Genomic DNA, 22568 nt, shown 5'->3' with positions numbered 1-22568 from the left:
AAATCTTGTACAGAAAAATGTACGGTAAGCAGAGAGAGGGAAACGAGGCTTCCGGGAAGCCTTTGATAAACCATATCCTATGCTTACACTTAGAGGATGCTAGAAAATTAATACTTTTTGCAGAAAGTGCAGCCTAGAATTGTTGAGCTGAAGACCTCAGCCGTAACAAATTATTCTCTGTTAAAACAAAGCAAGGTATGCACCAAAACCAGTCAGTCCCAGCAGCACATTCTTCCCCAAAAGCCATGCAGTATGTTTGAAGCACTAAGCTCCCACCGCACAGGCCCAAGTCCCCATCTACATGCTCTGGGAATGAAGGCAGCTATAAAAATCCTGGGTGGGTTTTTCAAAATTGCCTTGGTGGATGCAAAATGCACACTTACTTGGGACTATCGAAAACCAGACTCTGAAGGCTCAGCTCTGAGCCTAGACCATTTTTTCCAAGGTTTTGAATCGTGGTTATCCTCCTGACATTGTAGAGCTAAGATTCCCAAAATGCAATGTAGGACAGCACCACCTGCTGGGAGAAAACCAGAGCACATCTTTTCATTTGACAGCTCCCTCCTTCCCATCACCCCACACCTTCCTCCTCAGAGGTTTAATTTGCTGCTGAAGAACTGACACAAGTTGTTCATCTTAATGGGAATGACATACCTGCCTTCTCACAGGCAAATAGTGGCAGAGGGCCTGGAGATCAAGTCGTTATTTGAAACAGGGGTGGCCAGCCAGTGGCACAGGTACCACGGGCAGCCTCCACGTGGCAGAGCACAGGGGTGTAGGTTGTAGCCGTGTTGGTCTAAGGACATAGGCAGACAAGGCTCTTTGGGTAAGTCTGACCACTGGGGAGACAGGCAGCACAGCAGGCGGGAGGGGAGGAAGTGGGACACAAAGCAGATCAGGTAGGGAGCACAAAGCAAGGAGGAGAAAGCGATCAGGCAGAGGAAGGGGATCAGAGAGTGGTGCTAGAGGAGGGTGTGGGGCTAATTTGTGGCATGCCTGCCAAAAAGGTTGTCCTCCGCCAATTCAAAACATCAGATTTGTCCTACTCTTCCCTCCAGGTTTCTTAGTCAAATGAACCCCTCTCCCCCTGTCCCAGAGAGACTTCTGAAAAATAAGAGGACAGGCGAGGCTGACATGAGAGCACTAGAAAGTCTCTTATCATTTGTGTCCATGAGATTGTGTGCATCATTTTAATTGCAGGTGAACAGAATACATAAAGCCTCTGAGAACACGTGAAATACTTTATTCAAAACAAGTTCTTTCTTCTTCCAACAGTACTTGTTGCTAAATCTCGCCATAACCATGCAAAACACCAGCCAGAATAGCACTGGTGGGTGAAAGGAAGGTGGAACAGCCTCTGTGCAGTTATTAGTTGGAACAAAATTAACAGCTGAAAGCCACCATTTCCTTTCTGCAGATGAAAATTTTAGTTTCATTTCAAAGCACTATAGGAGATGTGTGTGTGTGTGTGTGTGTGTGTGTGTGTGCGTGCGCATGCGCACGAGTTCGTTCATTCTTTCTGCAGGTGGAGATTTTAGTCTCATTTCAAAACACTACAGGAGACATATGTAAGCTATATAGATACAGGAAACCCTCGCTATTCGCAGGTTCAGCATTTGTGGTTGCAAATATTCGCAAATGTCGAACCCGCATTTTAAATACATTTTATACACTTCCAGGAGCTCCTTGGGAGCTCTGTGCTTGCTGCTGCTGGGCGCCTGCCCCAGCCGCCGGGGGCACTGCGTTCATGAATGCAGTGCCTTATTTGCAGGGGTGTAGGTTGTAGCTGTTCAGAAGAGCACACCCCACCTGCTGAAACGTCCTTAGCCTGACGAAGGGTTTTTGAACCCAAAAGCTTGCTTAATAACTATTCTCCAACCATTTGGGTTGGTCTAATAAAAGATATCGGATTCACCCAAGGAACCTTGTCTGCCTGTGTGCTTTATTTGCGGATTTCGCCATTCACAGGGGATACAAGAACGTATCCCCCGGGAATGGCGAGGGCCTCCTGTATATAGATCTCTCTCCTGTAGTGCTTTGAAATTAGACTAAAAATTTCCACCTGCAGAAAGAAAAATAATATAAATAAATAAATACATAAATAAAGGCTCACTGAGTTTGGCCATTGTACTCAAGAGACTTGGATGTGTTCTGGAGCACACTGAGAAGCATAAAATCCTGGCTACAAACTGATGTTACATCAGGGCAAGAAAAAACAAATTTCCCTCCGGGATAATTTATTGACGGAGGAATCGGGGCGCAACACACAGGTTTACAAATGGAGAGTGCTTACAGAAGATGAACAGTTATCTGGCAAAGCTGGCGAAGGGGTGCTGGGAGTGGGTGGCAGGCTGGGCATCAGGTGTCTTGGGCTCTGCTCAGCTCTTTGTGGTCTTGGGCAAGGTGCTCCAGGCCTCTGCTTCCCCTTCTCACCTTTGTTTGCCTTGTCCACTCTGCTTGGGGCATCCCAAAGGAGAGTAGGTTGGAGTGCCTAAATCACCTAAGTTCCTTTGAAAATCCCACCCTTGGGGTCATAAACTTTTGAGTCAAGGACAGTTTTGCTGTACTAGATATGGACAGCCTGATGATAGCGGAGGCTCACATAGCTACTGTACTCCCAGTCATTAGATGATCAGCTTATGCCATCAGTCATCACATGAAGGGGAAAAAACAGTTCAAGAGCCCAGCAGTCCCTTGGGCTAGCTTGGTTAAGGTAAACCTGTACCCACAGCCAACACCACATTAGGGAGTGATGTGCCTGGTCATCTCTGACCGACTCCTCTTGCTGGGTTGAATAGGTGCAGTCCCATCAAGCGTCTTGGATGCTTGTGGCAAAAATTCAACTCCTGCCTCTGGAGCCATGACCAAGACATCTTAAGTACACTACCACGGAGCCCGAGTTCTCCTACTGTGAGATACCTTGGATACCTCCGTTTCCTCCATACTTAATGTTGGAAACGTGCTTGAGGCAATTCATCACAGAAACAGCACATTCCTCCAACGTCCTCGTTCACATTTCCAATACCTCTGCTTCTTGCTTCCTCTGCCCCTTGCAAACCTAACCTCAGATCCTCTCACTTCAGGGAATGCACTTTCTGTGCGACACCATCACAGAGTGCTGGGATCACGACCCCGAGGCTCGGCTCACTGCCCACTGTGTAGCGGAGCGGTTCAACTTGATGGCGCAGATGGACTGCGATGACATCCTCAACAACAACATGGACAACGAGGCTGGCAAAACAGTTTGCCCCGGCAGCGAACACCAAGCCAGTGACGAGAACAGAAACAGCCAGTGACAGAGAGCGGCCTTCTACCAAAATGAACAGGAGGATAAAAGGCAATCACATGGCTCTTTTATGAAAGGCCAGAGTTCATTTTCTTAAAATGAACTAAGAGCCGAGATGTAACTTATTTATGAGACCATTCACCGCAGGGGCACAACGCAAAGTGCTGTGGGCTCTATACTTTGGCTGAAGTGCAACCTTGTATATGAATATATTTTGTACTTGAGCGTATAATAATGTAAGATGTTTTCTTTACTATTTTTAAAAATGTTTAACCCTTTATTAATAAGTACCTGAATCCCACGACTTCCTTTGGGCTCTCGGCTTTGAGCTTTAACTCTTTCCATGATCCCTTTGGAGTCACAGAGACTTCCCCCTGGCTTTCCAGCCACTGGTGGCCACAGATTTGCATCAGTTCTCACAAGGCAGCTCTCTCCAGCCTCAGGATATCTCAGGGACTATGCAAGATGCAAAGCAGAAGCTCATTCACACCGGCCCCAGCTTCGATGATACCAACCACAGACAAGTCAACCCTCAGGTATTGTAATAAGGCACTGGAGAAGTCATTTGGCAACATCATGATCTGTCTTTGCTTCCCAACATGTAGAGCTTGGCAACGCGTGACCATTCTGGCTGCAAAACAAATGTAAAACCACTCAGCTAAAATGACAAAAGGGACCCAATGCAGGGAGTGTAGCTCACCGAGTACCACGTGTGCAGAACATCATGCTGAGCCTCTGTTCCAGTCACAGTCCAACTCCCAGCTGTCTCCCAAGGCCGGGGATACCAGAGGTTTGCCCTTGGGAGATACTCAATGGGTGGGACAGAGCACTGGGAGCTGCCTAATAAAGGGAGGACATTGCAGATGTTTATGCACAGTAGATACAACATTGATGGCCACCGTTAAGCAGCCCTTTTGCAGGCTGCATTCAAGCGTCTCACAGACTGCACTTTGGGAACGCTTGGTGCACGACTGTACCTGTAGTTTAGGAGTACTGTGGGCAGGGCAGTGGTCTAGCTCATCTCGGGGACCTTGTCCACACCCATCTTTAGTGATTCTTAGGCTCAAGTGGCAAAGACCAGTTGCGGGCTGGGCTGCTATTTCCAACTATAGCAGTACTTTGTCAGGCTCCGTGCTATTGGAAAGCCTCTTGCTGTTTTCTCTGGCCATCCATAGCCAGTCATGCCCACTTTGGGACACCTTGCTGTCACAGCAGTGAGCGCGCTGTGGTTTTGCTGCAAAAGGGAGCCTGTGTACTTAAGTAACATATGGAACTCACGGTCACAGGACAGTGTAAAGAACCAACAGTAAACCAGGCCCTAAAGAGGGATTAGCCTGATTCACGGAGGATTGGTTTATCATGAGCCACTGAATACTAGTTCAGTGAACACTATTGTTCAGTGAACACTGAACAATAGTTAAGGGCATACCTGACATAGGAGGGATGCCCAATTACTAACACTATTCCTCTAAAGCATCCACTACTTGCCACAGCAAAAGACTGGGCTAGATGGATCTTTGGTCTGACCCAGAAGGTTCTTAGGACACGGTCATCTCCCCAGGGGTTTTAGAAGAGGTAGCTGTGCAAGGGCCACATTGCAACTGTAGAGATCCACTGTACAGGTATGGGGAAGGGCAGGACAACAGGTGCAAAGTCCACAGGCTCCAAGATAAAGGCTGGGAAAGATTCTGCGCAGAGCCTCGCTGCTCTGGATTTCCACAGCAACAAGAGCCCCAGCTCTTCTCTTGCAAGCTGAGGACAAGCGGTTTCTACATGCCGCACAAAATGAGGGAGCAGAAAAAGGACAGAATAAAGTTCTCTCTCCTCTCTGTTCTTACAAGGCAAAGGAGAGTGAGAGAGTGAACGAGCGAGTGACATTAATTTTAGGGAAAGTCTTTACCAAAAAAACATTTGCTAGATACACTGGCAGGCTCCTATGTCCTCACCATCTGTAGCGCCATGGTATTCTCAGCTGCCTCACCAGATGACCTGGGGCAGCAGTCTGCTGCTGGCAACTTGTGATTTTGAGCCATTCTTCAAGCTTCTCCCTGCACTTGGGCCACCGTCTTGTAGCACGCATTCCCTTCAACCTAACACCCCCATTTTGCCACTAGCTCCCACTTGCATGTAATGCATTTCCTCTCCTACCTGTCTGCACAGGAAGAGAACAAAATGGCCTTATACAAGGCATATGCAGGAAGGAAGATGTGAAACTGCAACAGCAATATGAAGGGGCTCCCGGTAGTTAATAAGAGGTCTTGTATCTCCTTGTGAGCTGCCTTCATGAAAAAATAGTGGGATAATTCCTGCATCACACTGTGCAGCACTGAGTTTACAATTAATATTCTGCTGAATCAAGCCATGGACCGCACAGAACCAGTAAAAGCTTAAGCAGCTTCTGAGAGCATCCTGGCATCTTACAAGCTTAAGTTGTACATTTCTACAAGCAGCATGTTCAGAACATATGTAAAGCTTGCCTCTCAACTCCAAGGGTGAAAGACCTAATTCTCTAGCTAAGGAAGCAGGCTCAGTCTGCAGGGCCCAGACACGTGGCTTATGAGGATGATGCCAAGAAGCATCTTTTTCACGGCTGAAAGCTAGAGCCCCGTGATGTGTGACATGCAAACATCGAAAGGGAGTTAAGAATGAGACAGTTTCCAAGATGAGCTGCTTTGACATCAGGGATCCAGGCAGGACTCTGAGCTGAACACTCAGCGCTTGCACTGAACCTGAACCTGGGGTCCTGTGGCTGGCTGGCAGCTCTGAAAATAAAGCTGCATATTTAAGCTCCTGAATCCCTATCAGGGCACTGAGAAATGTCAGCTCTTCTAAAACTTTTACTTGCACGTGCTGTTTCTTTTAAAGATACCAGGTTTAAGACAAGTTTAAGATCAGTGCGTTTCAGCACCACCCCTGTGCCTCATTACCCAAGACTATTTTAAACCCTGTTGCATAGACTAGGTGGCCAACCTGCGGGCGTGAGGGCCACAAGTGGCACAAGCAGCCCATGTGTGAGGCACGTGGGAGATGGCGCAGGGAGCAGAAAGCGGAGCAGCAGCAGAGCAGAGACAAGGGAAGGGGATCAGAATGGCACTTGGGGAGGACACGGGTCTTAGGATGGGGCAAAACTGTCAAAGACAAACTATATATTTCTGTGCTTTGCGTTTCTGTAGGAGAAATCTCATTGCCCAATTATCTAATACATCTGCACTACCAATCAGTCAGTTCATCAAAGAGGACTGTGCGTTTGATATTCCCACCGTCTAAAGTTCCAAGAGAGTCACTTTCTATTTATGTTCTCATTTTCTAGCAGTAGTTGAAGAAACAAGCCCACATATTTTAGTAATACTGAAATATCTGCTTTTGTTGCAAAAATGATTGCTCCCATTTTTTCATGAAATGTTTAAACACACAGGGAAAACAGCATTGACTTGTGAAAATAAATAACACACCAGAAACCTGATCTTCCCCGTTGATTAAAACGGTGCCAACTTTATTCCAATACAGTAAGGAAAGAGTAGAGGCCAAAATATAGCATTTGGCTGTGCTCCCAAAGCACCAAAGTAACAAACTTCAGGACTATGGATCAAGTTATGAATGAACACAATCCCATTCCTGTCTCCACCCCACCCATGCTTTTGATTTTGACACAGAGGTTATCTGGTCTTAAACAGCGCAAGTCTAAAATGATGTCCTTCAAAGTGACTGGGAATCTTCAGCCGCACACATTTCAAACAATTGCAATGCAGTATTCAATTGAAAGAATTCTGCCCATTTTTGACAATTTCCATTACCTTCTTTACTCATCCAAAAGCAACCAACCAGCTGGTGAAGACTAAGTCTTTTCCAGCTCTGGTGGCCACCAGATTTCTACACGGTCTTTTCATCACCACCATCACGGTCAAGAAGTCTTTTCTTTCCTATTTAAGGAGAGTGCTCCTTAAGTGAGCATAGCATTTCATTTGGTTTGCTATCAATATTAGTGGCAGCTTTATTGAAAATACCAGGTGGAGGGAAAGCAAACTAATACAGCCCTGAAAATAAATACGATTAAGGTATGAAAATGTCTCCTTGCACTTACCTTCTTGATGAAGAGCTGTCCAGCTATGGCTCTAAATCCAAAACTTTAGAGAGAAGGCTGTCACTTAATCTGTACTTGCTTATAAGCCAAGGGCACTTTAGAAAGAGTTACTTAGCCATCTGCTGTGATGACAGAGTGCCAGGAGCTGTTGCTGTTGGATTGTGAGCAAGACCACCGGTTGCCTCAGCTGGCAAAGATACACTTTATAATAAGCAGGTGTGAATGATGCAACGAATTCAGAGCAAGATTTTACTGATTTCCCATTCGAAGTAGGGCAAGATTTTACTGATTTGCCCTTCAAAGTAGGGCAGGGCCCAATGGACCCTGCCAAACACTGGGTGCCCCAGTTTATATGAGGGAGATCACCGCCATTTAAAGGCTGGGTCCTGGAGAATACAAGGAATACAGCATTCATCAGAAGGTGCTGCAGGACCAGGCAGGCCTTCCCCTCCTTCACAGCAGACACCATGTGCCATTGCTGCAGTTTGGTAAATGTGCAAGCTGCCATCCCTCAGGACTTGCAAGAAGACATTTGCTGCTGTTCACACGGCCCATGCAGGGACTGCGGGGACAGCTACTCCCATCTGTGGAGCAACAGCAGTCACCATGGCCAGGTCCCACCTGCAAAAAGAAGCTCTAGCCCACTAGCCCCACCTCAGTGGTGAGCTCTAATACAGCTGCAGAAGTGGGGGTCCTCACCAGTACCCCCAATGGGAAGACAGGAGGGTGACCCCACCCAGAGACCCAATACATTGTAAGTAGTATCTAGAGATGTCCCCAAAAAGAGCCCTCTATTGAGGTCTGTGGGTTAGGGGACAGCTTACTAGCCTTCAGGTCATCATCTTTCTCACCACCAACTTGGTGGGCTGGGGTGAGGTCTAGAGCAGTGGTTCTCAACATTTTTTGTACCAGGACCCATTTGTAAACATCAATGGCCAGTCTCAACCCAGTGCTCCCATCCCCAGGCCCCAGACCCCCAGTGTGGGGCAGGGGAGTGTGTGTAGGACATGGGGGGGGGGGGTGTCCCAAGTAGCTCATTGCAGGCTGAAACTCTGCCAGCTTCCAAGGGAAAAGCCTCAGTTTCCGATGTTTTTCTCCTTTAAAGGAGAATCCATTTTTAAAGTTTGTTCACAACCCTTTCATATATTCTTGCGACCCACGGGTTGAGAAATGCTGGTCTAGAAGAAAAGAAAATGCAGTGCTCCACATAGCCAGCAGGACCCTCTATACCGCCACCATCTTCCAACCCCTTTTTGTTAGCTTCTGGGGAGGACGAGGAGCAGAGGGGGGCTGAAACCTCCCCTCCTTCAGCACAGCTCCCAAACCCACCCAAAGAAGGGAACATGCCGCCAAAAAGGTGGGAGACTCCACATTTCATGAGTTTTGCATAGGTCTCTCCTACCCCCATTACTCCAAATCTTATCTGAGCCCTGGTAGTAGCAGAGGTCGTATCATAGTAGTGACAGCTCACCTGTATTTAAGCACACGGCATTTGCACACATCTGTGCAGTACCTGGGACAAAATGCACTCAGGTAAAGGAAAATGTTTCAGTATTCACAACATTCTTTGCTTTTACAGGATTAAAGGCACATCTTTGCACTTCATTCATCTCTAATTAAGCAGGTTATTAATTAAGCTCTGTTGCATGCAATTTCTTTAAGATACATACATAGGGACAGCAGTTACCTTATCCAATAAGCAGAGGCTGCCGGTCCACAGAGAGGAAACAGTAAAAAGGAAAGCATCAAATACTAGCAGGTTCGCTGAAATCGCATCTTAAGGTGGCTCTCTCAGTGTGCATTTATGACCCAATTTTTCAAATGCACGAAGGCAGTAAAAGGAACTCAGTCAGCAAGCTTCAGTCATTAATTGTACTTGTGTTATGAACTTAAGAATAAAAGCAAAGTATTCCACAGTTCGCAGGAAGGCAAAGGGGTGTATTACAGGAAAGTAGAGAGATGTTGCTCAGGGCTTACATTACGTATCGTTCTGTAGAAGGAAACGATTATTACTGCGGGCTGTGGTGCTTGGACGTGACAGTTTGAGAGCCCAGATGAGCTCAGACAGATGGGTCTGTAGACAAAACAAGGTCATCATTTTGGTATTTTATTCTTCCCCCACTTCTCACACATGGACTCGTATTGAGATCTCAGTGCATTTCACAGCAAAATGTACAAGAGAATCAAAATAGTTGTGCATGAACCCAAACTTTTTTTTTTTCTCTTTTTTGCACAATTTACAATTTCTGTGGAAAGTTAACATGGTTACGGAAACCCTCTGATGCATTCTTACATTCTGATCCCTTCACTGGAAAACACCTTCTTACCAGATCACACAGTTATGAGTTCCCATGATGATGGAATAGGCATCCAGCCATAAGTGACAGATAATGTTATATACACTGATTGGAAGACTACATCAGAAGAAAAAACAGAGTAAGGCACCACTCTTGGAAAATTAAGGTAGCTTGTAGTACCAACAATAACGAAAGCCATAATCAGTACTATTCTTAATTGCCAGCAATTCTTAGACTTCAATAAAATACTTATAAAAAACGAAGGATGTTTGTACCTGAATACAGTTTCCTGATATCTGATTGTGTTTTAATTTTATACCCAGTCTCCAGCACAATAACCTTTATCATGAACTTATGGAAAACCAAAACCGGAGTCCGTACGTCCACTGCTCACACTCAACGGCTTTGCTTTGTTTCGACTACTATACAGAGGAGACCGATCAGACGAATCTAACAGACAGCATGTAACACTGGGACGTCACCTCCGAGATGGTCACACGGACAGAGATGAGGAAATGAACACAACAGTTACATTTCCTGTTCCATTTGAAAACCTTAGTCCTTGGGGGGGGGGTGGGGGGGTGGGAAAAAAAAGGGTCAAATCTCATTAAATTACAATGTGTGTAAATCTTAAATAGTCACTGCAGAAAGATTTAATAGAATTAGGAGCTGAAAAGTGTCTGAATTACTTCTCCAAATCAAGTCTATTTTCTTTCAAGTATATTAAAATGCTTCAGAGGAAAAAAATGTCTCCATGGTTACATTTCTAACCAATTTTATAAATCCTTAAAAAAAAAGAAAGAAAGAAAGGTAGTCTCTATCTCGATTCCCTGTTCCTCCGCGGCATGCACACATTCTGAAGGAAAGCAGGTCTCGTCATGATCCCGTTGATTCTTAACACTGATTCCAGGCACAACTTCTGAACACTTCTCCAGTTTTCACCCGGAAGGTTAATTACTGGACAGACAAGCAGCAAAAATTGCATGCGCGTGGGTGGGTGTCTACCTGGGTACTAAGTATCTCAGTTATTAAAACAGAGCTTGATGCACGGACTCAGAAAGAAAGGTTCATAATGTCACTCCATAGTGAAGCCACTGGGGCAACAACACTGCACCTGCTTCTGCTGTTGAGAAGATCAGATGGTTTGTAATCTTAGGCAGCTTTTGCAATAGGACCTACTTAAAAGAACATGTTATGTAATTCAGATAAAATCTTTTGGATCAGACAAAAACAAGTTGGTGATCATATCTGGCAGGTATGTCTTCACACCACTGGGGTGGGGGGGGTGGGGGTTCGTAACTTTAAAGTGCCCTAGCATTTTTATTCCTTTCCGTTCACTTGAATTTGTGCAATTATAAAAAGCAGGACACTCAGTGTGTAATTACTGTGGTTTGAGAAGGAGAGAAACCTTAGATACAGGAAAACTCATCTTGAAGAGTCTGATCTAGTCCATTTGCTGAGTTTGGATGGCAGGGCCACTTTTCCAAAGGGGTTTGTAATAAATCCAGCCATCTCCCTGCAAGTCAAGTAGAAAAAGAAATTATATAGAATAGTTATTAAAAATGCTTACCTACATAAGTTCTGTCTGCAAACTGTCCAAGTGATAGCAACTGAAACCAGGACTCGGCTTTATAAATGCTTCTTCGGTAAAACGGTACGGCACAGAGACAATGCAAAATTTTCCACACAGACATCCCAAGGTGTCTAAACTCAGCCCACAAAACGTTGAGTCTCCGGGTTCACTCTAGCCAGGCTTGGCCTCTCTACCGAGATGGACAACAGTGATGGCAGTGCTAGAGCCAACGGGGATTTTGCAGTGGGAACGGCAGCCCTCTATAATCTAGATTGAGATCACCTATTTATTTCAGAAAGGCCAAGCAAACGAAGAAAAACAGCTTGTAGTGGTTCGCAATTTCAGCTACATTCAATCCGATAATCCAGAGATGAGGTGGTCTATGGATCTCATCTAGCTAGCATCTCAAATCCTGTTTTTATTAAGGTATCTAAAAGCAGTTTCTTCTTTTTACCCACACACTCGAGGGAAATGTTTTCTCCTGTCAATGGTCAGGTGGGGTGCAATCAGAACGAGCTAATTAACGCATTCTTTCCTTCGTTTGAAAAAAATGTAGTTCTTGTTTTTAAGTCAACTGAACTGACTGGCTTCCTTGTACTGGGAAACTAGTAGCCTGCAAGACCAATATTCTCCTCTAAATTTAGACAACTTATCTTCTTTCTTCCTGACCTCCCTTCCCTTCATTTCTCCCTCACTTTTCTACAGGCACAAAGAAATCAAGGCAAGCTTTCAGAAATCAGAACACAAGATTTCTTTGGCTTTGATAAAGCTCTGAGATCAAAGAGGCTATTTGAGCAAAGATTTTGAATAGAGACAAGAGATGGTGCTGAGAGAAAAGGAAGAAGCTGGAGTGGTCCAGAAAATGTTCTGCCAATGGAGGATTATCTTCAAATCTTCAAATAATGTGACAAACGATGGAAATTTCACAACCTGCCTTGAGAGATTATTTTATGGCCTAGTGGAAGGAAAGTTTCTGTGACATTCAGCTTTAATTTTTCCCTTTATTAATGCCAGCACATTAAGATGAGTGTTTCTAGAATCACAACGGTTTTTTTCCTTCATTTTTCAGGTGTTTACATGCCGTTTCATCTCGTGAGTTAATGATTGGCCATAATACATATAATTTATTTTACTCCCAATCTTTTCTGTAATCCGTCACTTCAGCAGCCCATTTGTTTCGCTCTTCTTCCAAATATAAATGCAAGGTTCCTCGTATTCCTGTTTCTAGCCACTTTAATACAAGGAAATTAACTCATCCTTTCCATTTTTCATAAAGAGGCAGTTTTTCTGTGTTGTGCTAAATACAACCCAAATTGTCTTTCCTACAAAAGCTGCAGAACAAATAATAAATCAGTAATTCCAGTTTCTGGTTTCCAAAACAAGTCAATCCCTTAATCTGCCATATGGTTGAGTGCAAAGCTGTTCAGAGTTACAGTTAGGCTCTTGCACAGGTTTTAAACATTTGCAGAAAGAAATTCAAACTCCAGTATTTTGATCTAGGTTTGGAAAAAAAGCAACTTGCAGGAGCTCCCTTATGGGTTTTGGGTCTGCTAGGAGAGATTTTTTTTTGGTTTTATGCTTTAAGGCGAGGCAATCAGATCACACACATCTCTTTCGCAGTAATGCACAGCATAAATTAGATTTATACCACCTGCTCCCTCCCTTACAGCTCACTACGCTGCCTAGCTAAGCAGGTTCTAGTTGCAACAGGAAAGGAAGTCCAGTGTAAACCTGTCATGCCAGGGATTCTCCATCACCTCGTACAAGTTCACCGAATTAAGAAGTCAGCTATGCCCTTGGTCAAGGCACTGAATGGACAAGCTCTGACAGACCTGGCAAACAAGGGCATGGAAAGCCGAGGTAGCAAGAAGAATTCAGCATCTGGTTTTGCCAGACAGTGGTTTGTTTTTTTTCATCTGCATAAAGTATAATCAGCTTGGACAGATCCACCTGCACTTTGCTATGGCATTCAGTGGCTTCAGCTCACTTTGACACACAAGCACATATAAGCATGCCAACTTGCACAAATTTCAGCTGAAAAATAAGATATAAACTTTTGTTTGGGAGGGGCAGAGGAAATGGTATAACAGACTAGCAATTTCAGTTGCAATATTTAGGGGTGAGCTGCTGAAGATTTTCTTGGCTGATACCAATAGCCAGTTATTAGCCAGAAATATCGGCAATACCGATTCAGATTTACATGAATGCAGCCCGGGAGCTTGGAGAGCAGCGTCCTGGCAGTATGTCTGTGGGGGGAAGGGGCATTGTTGGGGGAGGGCGGGTGGCAGAGGCAGCTGCCCAGCCAGCCAGGGTGGTGAATAAGACCCCAGGGCTAGGAGTGACATGGAGCCATGGGCAGCTCATCCAGGACATGCAGAGGGGGGCAGGGGAATGGCTCCCTGCAGCTGTATGGACCCCCGGGGGAGGCATATGCCCCCCCAGATTTGTGTGCAGGGTGAGGGTGAGCTGCCCACTGCGGGCTCGGGGCCAGGGGCAGAGCCTGCCCCTTTCCAGTGGGGGGGGGCTCGACCACAAGTGGGTTGGACGGGAGTGGGAGCAGGGTGGGAGGCGGTAGTGCCACGAGGGGTGGCTACAGAGAATTTAAGGGTGGCTATAGCCCCCCCAAGCACTGCTCATGCTCGGGGCACTCTGCTCTGCTGCCTTTCCCTCGGGAGCCCTGCACTGGCTGCATGCCCCCTGCCCACCCCACAGCGGGGGGCTCCCGAGGGAAAGGCAGCAGAGTGCCCTGAACATGCGCGGTGCTTGGGAGGGCTTGGGGGGGGCTATAGGCACCCCAAAATTCCCCATAGCTCTCCCATAGCCATCCCTCCTAGCACCACCACCACCCGCCCCATGCAGCTGAGCCTAGCCTGCTCCCAGCCCAGTCCCCTCCTTCCCCCACCAGGGGGCGCAGCCCCTGGTCCCAGGCCAGCAGCAGGCAGCCCACCTCTGTCCCACGCACAAATCTGGGGGGAAGGCACATGCGCCCATTACCTGCCCCGGGGGTGCATGCAGCAGCAGGGAGCCGTGCCCCCTCCCCACTCCAACCCCTATCCCCTGGACAAGCCGCCCGCAGATCCATCCTGCTCCTGGCCCCAGGGTCCCATTCACTGTCTGGCTGGGCATCGTCTGCCCCTGCCCCGCTCCCTCCCTCACCATGGGGGCCCCTTCCCTCCCCCGGACTCACTGGCAAGGCGCTGCTCTTCAAGCTGCATCCCTGGCCACGTACATGCATGCAGCACTTACCGGTAACATCAGTGATATCGGCCAAAAAAAACCAACTGCTGATAATGTTAATTTTCCTTTTATCGGTGCCGATCCGATATGTGGTCAATATATTGGTGCACCTCTAGTAATAATAATAGCAACTGTCCTGATTCCTTATGATCTGGCCATTCTTAAGCTGCCATACTTTTTTGACGAGACAATCTAGATCCCAAGCAGATAAGCGATGAAATCAAAGACTAAGCAGTTGATCCTGATAGAGACGTTGGTTTAAACAGCACAATAGTAATGATTTTGGGGATACAAGTGTTAAAAACGACATTAAAATGACACCCATAAATACAGGGGGAAGATGACAGAGCAACCAGCAGGTAGAGGAAAAGCTAGGCAGCTCCTCTCGGGGAATTTTCAAGTTCAGTGCATATAACAGCCAAGATCTTGGGACCTTTGGAGCTTAGAGGTAATGAATGCTTCCTTCAAGTAGTTTCATTTCTTAAAGATTTCAGTTGCTTAATACAGAAGACTTATAAAACCATCAGCACAGTTGACCTCTGGGAACAGAAGTAAGTGTGTGTGTATGCACGCTTTCTATAAACCCTAACAAACAGTATTTTTATTTCCCTAGCACTTATGAGAAATGCTAGGTCCCTGACATTATTGTTTAGTATACAGGTCTTTAGCATCACTTCCTTAGCTATAGAGTTGTCCAGGGAGCAATGATGAGCCACAGAATAAAAAGCTATTATTTTACAAGAGCACTGATATTTCTTTCAAACATATAATATGTACGGGGACTTGCTGTCAACAGCTCTCTTTAACAAGTCCTCTACAACCTTAACACCTGAGCTTAAGATGCATACCCACAGATACACTATCATTTCTTACACACACACACACACACACACACTCTATTTGCTTACTTCTTTAAGAAAGTACTTAGTGCACCACGGAGTTTCTGTTTCCACACGAATTCTCTCTTCATTTCTCTGCCGTTCCTCTAGGGCTCGCTTATGCTCTGTTGCTTTATCGATGTCTCCATCCCTCAGAGACTCCGTTACATGTTGCCATAGTCGCCTACAAATCAGAAACTCCGATTCATTTCACATTTTTCAATGGCTCTCTGCAATGCGATCATTTGAGCTCCAGAGGTGGTGTTCAGCCAGCAACACTATTTCCAAGCTATAACTCTATTACCTCTCAGGCACGGTATAACGTACAATGCAGCTTGTTGCAACACAAGGGTGAAGGGATCTCACTGTACAGCCTTCCATCTCTGGGCTAGCGACTGAACCGGCCCATCAATGACGGCAATAAGGGATAGTTCAGTCTAACCCCGACTGGGCATGTGCACACACCTTAAAAAGCAATCATGCAAACTGAGTTCAACAGGTAGTTTCTACTGAGGACCTCCCCAGACACAAACAGCTCCTGCTGCGTTGATGTGGATTACTGTTCATTTTGCTTTCATGTCCAAAGCCCAAAGTCAGGGCAGGGGCCCCTCTGTAAAAAGTACAGGGCAAACTTAGAAGAAAACCTGCTGTGACACCTAACACTTACCCGCACTCTGTATTTGCACTTGAGATGGCTTAGCTTTAATCAGCAATGAATTTTTACAATCGTTACAGCTCTCCTGTTTCACCGCAAAGGATACGTAGGTCTGTGGATCTTCTCCAAGCAGCCTAATACACCCGCTGAGGACCAATTCTAGACAGTCGCGAAAGGGAGTAAACAGCCGCGAGCATATTTTACCTCGACTCAAATGGCCCTTGCTTCTCCAGGGGCCGGACTCGCTTCCTTGTCACCGACAGCTTCGTCAAGTCCACATATTTGATCTCGCCGTTGCCGTAGGTGAATTCCAGCAGGCTGTTCCATTCGCCTTGCACTCTGCAGACCACCGTGTTGGTGGCATTTTGCTTTACTTCCCCAGTGACTCTGAAAAACCATTGGGAAAAAAAACCCACCCTGTGACTGAGAATGGACTGCCAGTTCTCTGATGGCATGGCCATTCTCATTTCATTTTGAAAGATATGTCCCATGCAGAGGAGTCCACTGGTTTTATGCTGTTCTCCTCCTGATTTTCATATATCACTACAGATACTTTTGTTACGAAAAGGAGTATTTATTCAATATGATTTTTAACTGGAGCAACGCAGATTATTAAAGTGCCTTTCTGCTTACACCCTTAATCTGCTTAATTTAATTGTTTAAGCACAGTAAGCATCAAATGTTTGTGCAATTTGAAAGATGATACCAGACATTAAAACAGCATTGCTACTTGACTTACGAACTAGAGATAACTTGACTCTGGGCCTTAGCAAGGAATTTTTATTAAAGTTGTATAGGTCCTTTTGACCTAGATGTCCTCCTTTTAGCATTATTTTGTAGTGCTCGGACACTCCCGGTATTATGCATCGTGTAGCACATTGCAGCAGAGCAAGTATCAGCAAAAGACTCTGCATGCATTTGTTTACATATTATTTTATTATTTCAGGTAAGATGACTGGCATTCCCACTGCTCTGCTGAGAATTATTAGTGTCATTATTTCAATAGGGAAAACCCAAATCTGGCACAGAGCTGACAAGCCAATATTCAACTGATGTCTAATAACAAGGGTCACTACAAACAAATCTATAATGTTGCTATAACAACATTCACTGCCGGTCCATGTTGCTAAGAAAACACTGCTGCTTGTGCTCGTAAGTTGTTTTGGCAACGTCCAACTACCACTACTTCAAAATGTCAATGGAAACACATTTGAAGTGCTATAGCGGTGTCAGAACGAGTTTGACCTGAGCCTCTGTGCGATTTCCTATTCTTATACATAGACTACATGCCACACTATGTTCACAATACCATACATCAAAGAAATCATTAAGCATTACAATAGATTCCACGTTCTTTTGTTAAAGAATGGGCAGGACAAGGCCATCGCAGAAGGGTTGCAAAACTGAACATACGATGCACTGGATACAAATAAAAAGCAAAAAACGTTCCCGTTAAATTGTTAAAAAGTTGTGACAAAACAAACAGGAAATATAGGTAAGACATCGATGCTACAGGGATCTCTGAGAACCCGAGGATATTTTATGTTTAGTTTCCACCTGCAATTTCAGATTTAGCAACAAAACCTCTGCGGACACCTAACTGCCATATTTTCTCATAAGTAGCATGCCCTGTATATAGTATGCACCTTGATTTTGAAAGGGAGCCTGAAGCAGAAAAAAAAAAAAGAGAGAAAACAGATCTCCTACCAAGGTAAGGGAGTGGCAGAAGCTTGGGAACGAAGTCCCTTCTCGAGCCTGCTGTCAGTCCTGTGCGCTGGATGGGGCCCGCGGACTGGCTGAGTGCAATGTGTCCAGGGCCATGTGGCCAGTCAAGCCTCTTGCGCTGGCTCCAGGGCCACATGCCGGGTTGGACTGAGCACACCAAGTCCAGGATCACAGACTGGATCCAGCACCACCTGCTAGCTCCAGCACCTTGTCGGGTCCAATCCAGCCTGCTGGCTCTAGGGCTGTGCACCAAATCCTGGGCCACACGCCACACTGGATCTGACACGCAGCCCCAGAGCCACTGGGGGGTCCCAGACTCAGTGCAGTGGGTCTGAAGGTGGAGCAGCACACAAGGCCTGGGGCCACGGACCAACACCAGGCGTCTGCCCGATCCAGCACGTGGTTGGGGAGCAGTGTACTCTTGCGCTCCTCACAGGTCCAGAAGCTGGGAAGCGGTGGAAGTGTTAACTGCTGTGATTCCCAGAGTTGCGGCTATTAATGCTGCCACCACTCTACACTCCCTCTCCCTCAAATTTCCAGACCAGTGAGGATCTCAATTACTCATATATGATGTCCCAATTTCTCCATGCTGGTTGGGGAGAAAAGGTGCAGGCTATATGCAAAATCAATAAGTAAATAAATAAAAATTGTATATGAATTTACAGATGCTGCCCTAAATGCATGTACCTAGGCTGGGGGAAGTTGCTTGATAATTTCATTTGCTGGCCAGATGCTAAAAACATTTCCATGAACGGGCAGTAACCAAGCACCCATTGTTCTCAAATTTGAGATGCTTTTCATGCTCAAGACAGCTTCCATAAACTTTATTTGCAACAGTAATATCAAACTGCACATCTGCAGTGAACCATCACAGCAAAGTACACTTAAAAGCCTCTCCTGTGTGGATTCAACGTGAAGGAAATATGAAATATTTAAGTAAGCATTCTTAACAAGCACGAAGTTCAGTGGATGGCTGAGAGATGAACATGCTAGGAGCTGCATAACAATCCATGTAGTGCCAGAGACTTTCAGACAAGCTTCTTTATTTCCTTTTCATTCAAATCTCTCCACCTCTGTATTTGTTTCGGATCACTTCATCTTGCAGTATACGGTTTCTTAAAATATTGATGGGCCTTGTAGTTGACAAATGTTTGACTTTTGCTCTGCCATCTAAAACACTTAGTGTCAAACCATCCTTGTCTCTGGCCCTCTATGCCAGACAAAACCCATTAAATGTGTGGGAAATAGGAGAGGACTAGAAGATGCAACCCCACCTCTCTCCTGGCAAGACAAGCAGCTCATGACTACTCTGTCATGAGCCGTGTAGCACGGGGCTCACAACCATGGTGGAAGTCGTAAGTATGTCTTTCCCCACTTCATTAAACTACAAATCCTACAGTGGAGCAGAAACTGCGTGTGTCACACAGCTAAGCTGAGAATCCCTATCTGATGCTTCACTAATCAAGGACTAGCAAGCAAGCCATCTGGAAAAGCACAGCTTTAGGACAGTTGTGAGGTCTAGAAAAAGAAAAAAGACTTGGCCAATTTCACCAGTCGTAACAGTGGTCAGTACTCCAGAGCCTCCTCCTTTCTTTGCAGTCTTCAGGTCATTTAGCATTACTTACACAAATTATAATGAATATATTCATCATTTCTGTTTGCTTACTATATCTAATGAAGTTTCATTTACGTTATAGGAACCTGAGAATATTATTCCTGTATGATATGTTCCTGGTTAGGCAATATAACTTTCAATTAAATAAAAACCCATCCCTGGCATTACATTTCTCCCTCCTTAGGCTGAAATCTCTGCAGTACCTTTAAGTTCAGTTTTGATAGCAAGCCAGAGATGCTATCTGGGGTGTTGCTGCTGTGATGAAGAGATAAAATGCTGTGCAACTGCAACATGCTTTACTAACATGAGGTGTCAATCTGTTGTTCAGGCCGATGTATCATCCTCTTTTCAAGCAGGGAGTAAGCCAAAGACAACCAGGTTAAGCGACTTGTTCCTATTACAAAGCAAGTCAGTGGCAGAACTAAGAATAAAACTTGGCAATCCACACTCTGGCACTAAGCATACACAGATTGTTTCAAAGTTGGCAGTGTAGACCTTTGAGCCTTGCTATTAACTGTCAAATGTGTGGCAAAACTATGCAGGATTGCCCCAATATGCTACAACCTTTCTTCCAGGAGTAGGGGAAAAATGCCTCTTTAAATACAGTTGTCATCTCAGACTGTCAGGTCAGTGCAATTCAATATGAAAAAAATGGTGACAAAAACATGAGTAAGGTAGTTATATACAGAGTCGAAGCGAGGGTACAGGGTGCAGGAAAACGCGAGAGTGTTCTTACCGATGAAGTTTGCCGCCGTAGAACGGTTTGGTATGGAAAGTAATGCTTGCAGAATACCCTGTCTTCGCACAGTTAATATTGACCTTTCCTCCCAATTCTACCCAAGGAACTGTTAAAATTGATCGAGCGTATGCGCAAGGTAGAGAAAACGTGTACTCCTCTCCATGTTCCAGGAGACTTAAGAGACCTGCATACAAAGAGACAAATGTCATTAAAAGGTGTCACCACTTAAAATACCAGGAGAAGTTGCTGTGGAGGGAAACGCACACCCTTCTTACTGCAGCTTTCCTCAGAGTGAAATCACCACCTGTCCGACAGAGCCCAGATGCAAGAGGAATGGTGCTAACCCCTGGGTGTTTTCAGACTTCTCTAAACAGACATGGCCACACCCTGGTTTCCACTGCATTTGCCATCAGCCTTGAAGAAATCCGCATCCCATCCCTAACATGACATCTATGAAACATTACAGATTCCAAAGTCTGATCCTAAAAAGCATGTGGTTACATAGGCTAAACACAAGTAGCAGCTCACTTGCAACTGCTTTACTGGTAACTGCAAACCATGCACATTCTGGAAGCATGCTACAAGCAAGACCAGGAATGAAGTCCCCAAATGCACGCAATACGGAGGGCTGATGTCCTCCCCTTCCCTTCTCCGTGGAAGTGATCCATTCCACCCTTCCTGAAGAAGAGCAGCAGGCATGGTCTTCCTTTCTTTTTCATTGACAAAACAGTTGCCACCCGACTATGGCTTATGCACTCATTATTAGGATGACTTTACATGTAGTAAAACTCAAACTGTCTTGAAGTTTTCTTAAGGAAGCACACAGAGCCACCTCCCATGTCAGCCTGGCCATGGAACAGCACACAAGGTCCACGGCCACATGAAAAAGCAGTGAGAAAAAGTGGTCTTTCCTGCTTCGTGGGGGGGAGGGCTGGACCCGATGATCTTGCAAGGTCCTTTCCAGCCCCTAACAACCTATGAATGCAATTCTGTGCTTTGTCCATGGTTGATGCTTTCCTGCAGCCTTAGGTCACTTTCTCTCTTCTCGCACTTGATTTTCACAGTTTATCTGCTGCCTTTGGGTTCATCAAGCAGCACAGTGACATCCCCTCAACCTTCTACCCCCAAATGGCAAGAGATTGCACCTCCAGTGTAAGTAATGTGTTCAACTCACTTTGTGGGCAAATAAAAGAGAGCAACCTTTGGGCTTGCTTCAGAGGTTTGACAAAAAGCACTACCGGGGGGCTGCTATGGTCTGTGAAATGGCCCAAGAGGACATGGTAGCTTCCTCAGCACGGAATCAGACATTGTTTTCCACCACCTTTGTGCCACCATAAAAATTTCGATAGCAGTACAGAAGCCAAGTAAACAGACATCCATGCAAATGCCCAAAATCTGTGGAGACCATGAAGGAGGTATCCATTTCTGCTGCCATGTAGCACCAGATATCTGTTCACTTTATGGTGGGAAAGCTAGCAGCCCCAAGCTGCCCATGCTCTTCAGCTGCCCCAGGCAGGTGCTCCAGGGACTTGAAGGGCCTGATCCTGCACTCCAGGAATTCCTGCGCAAGATTGGATCCCTCAAGCCATCAATGCGCCTGCCTGGATTTCCCTGCTTACTGAGATGCAATCCTAGAAATCCCGGGAGTGCATCTCAGTAAGCAGAAACCTTGACTTTTCCCCACTTACTGAGACGTGCCCTGGAGATTCCAGGGGTACATCTCAGTAAGCCGGGGAAGTCCGGCAGGCACTCCCAGGGCTTGAAGTGCCTGATCCTGCAGATTCCATCCAGGAAGAGCACACACCAACTGCTGAAACTTCCTTAGCCTGACGAAGGGTTTTTGAACCCAAAAGCTTGCTTAATAACTATTCTCCAACCATTTGGGTTGGTCTAATAAAAGATACCAAATTCACCCAAGGAACCTTGTCTGCTTATGTCCTTAGACCAACACGGCTACAACCTACACGCCTGATCCTGCAAAGAAATTCCTGGGGTGCACAAGATCAAACCCCTGAAGACCAGGAGAACACGTTGCCTGCTGTCCTGCCTGTTGATGCTGGGCGACCACAGGCAACGTGTTTTGCCCGATGAAGTGGATCTGTCGTAGCAGAACACACCAGGCATGGCCGATCTGCTTCATTTGGCAATGTCTATTTCTAGCCTCAGACTCAAAATACAGAGCTGTACTGGCCTTCCCTTACTATGCTCCTTCCCTGTTAAGGGATGCAGATTATATTCAAAGATCTGTAATGGACACTAATTGGGCAGCACAAATAGGAAAGGTAAGAGGGCTGAGAATGCATCTCCAGTTCAAAGTCAACAATGGTGGCAATACCAAAGGCAGCTAGAACCCTGAACTAATGAATACGGATCTTAACCCTAAAGCCTGTGCAAAGAACTATTCAATAAAGCATAAAATGTGAGAGACTAAGGGGTACGTTCACTTTTTACATTCAAATCTGTCTGATGCTTTGGAAAGCCT

The 22568-nt window shown here is 45.7% G+C and overlaps 2 protein-coding genes across 3 annotated transcripts in view; one reads left to right on the top strand and one right to left on the bottom strand.

Annotated features, from left to right (window-relative positions):
- LOC102573702 (TGF-beta receptor type-2) overlaps positions 1–6749 on the top strand; it is a 58420-nt gene extending 51671 nt beyond the window's left edge. The window contains exon 7 of the mRNA XM_006258227.4: positions 3084–6749. Within this exon, the coding sequence (XP_006258289.2) occupies positions 3084–3296 (213 nt within the window). The 3' untranslated portion in view covers positions 3297–6749. The remainder of the gene's footprint in view (positions 1–3083) is intronic.
- A 2704-nt stretch (positions 6750–9453) lies between these two features.
- The window catches only part of OSBPL11 (oxysterol binding protein like 11), an 83987-nt gene continuing 70872 nt past the window's right edge, over positions 9454–22568 (bottom strand). For both annotated transcript variants that reach the window (XM_014599538.3, XM_006258230.4), the window contains 4 exons: positions 20084–20270; positions 16212–16394; positions 15383–15536; positions 9454–11180 (listed from right to left, as the gene is read on the bottom strand). In XM_014599538.3, coding sequence (XP_014455024.1) covers positions 11109–11180; positions 15383–15536; positions 16212–16394; positions 20084–20270 — 596 coding nt within the window. In that variant the 3' untranslated portion in view covers positions 9454–11108. The remainder of the gene's footprint in view (positions 11181–15382; positions 15537–16211; positions 16395–20083; positions 20271–22568) is intronic.

Source organism: Alligator mississippiensis, chromosome 4 (genome assembly GCF_030867095.1).
Source record: "Alligator mississippiensis isolate rAllMis1 chromosome 4, rAllMis1, whole genome shotgun sequence".
In the NCBI taxonomy this organism is placed as follows: domain Eukaryota; kingdom Metazoa; phylum Chordata; order Crocodylia; family Alligatoridae; genus Alligator; species Alligator mississippiensis.
The sequence above is the reverse complement of the archived record's forward strand: the minus strand, read 5'-3'. Positions and strand labels throughout refer to the sequence as shown.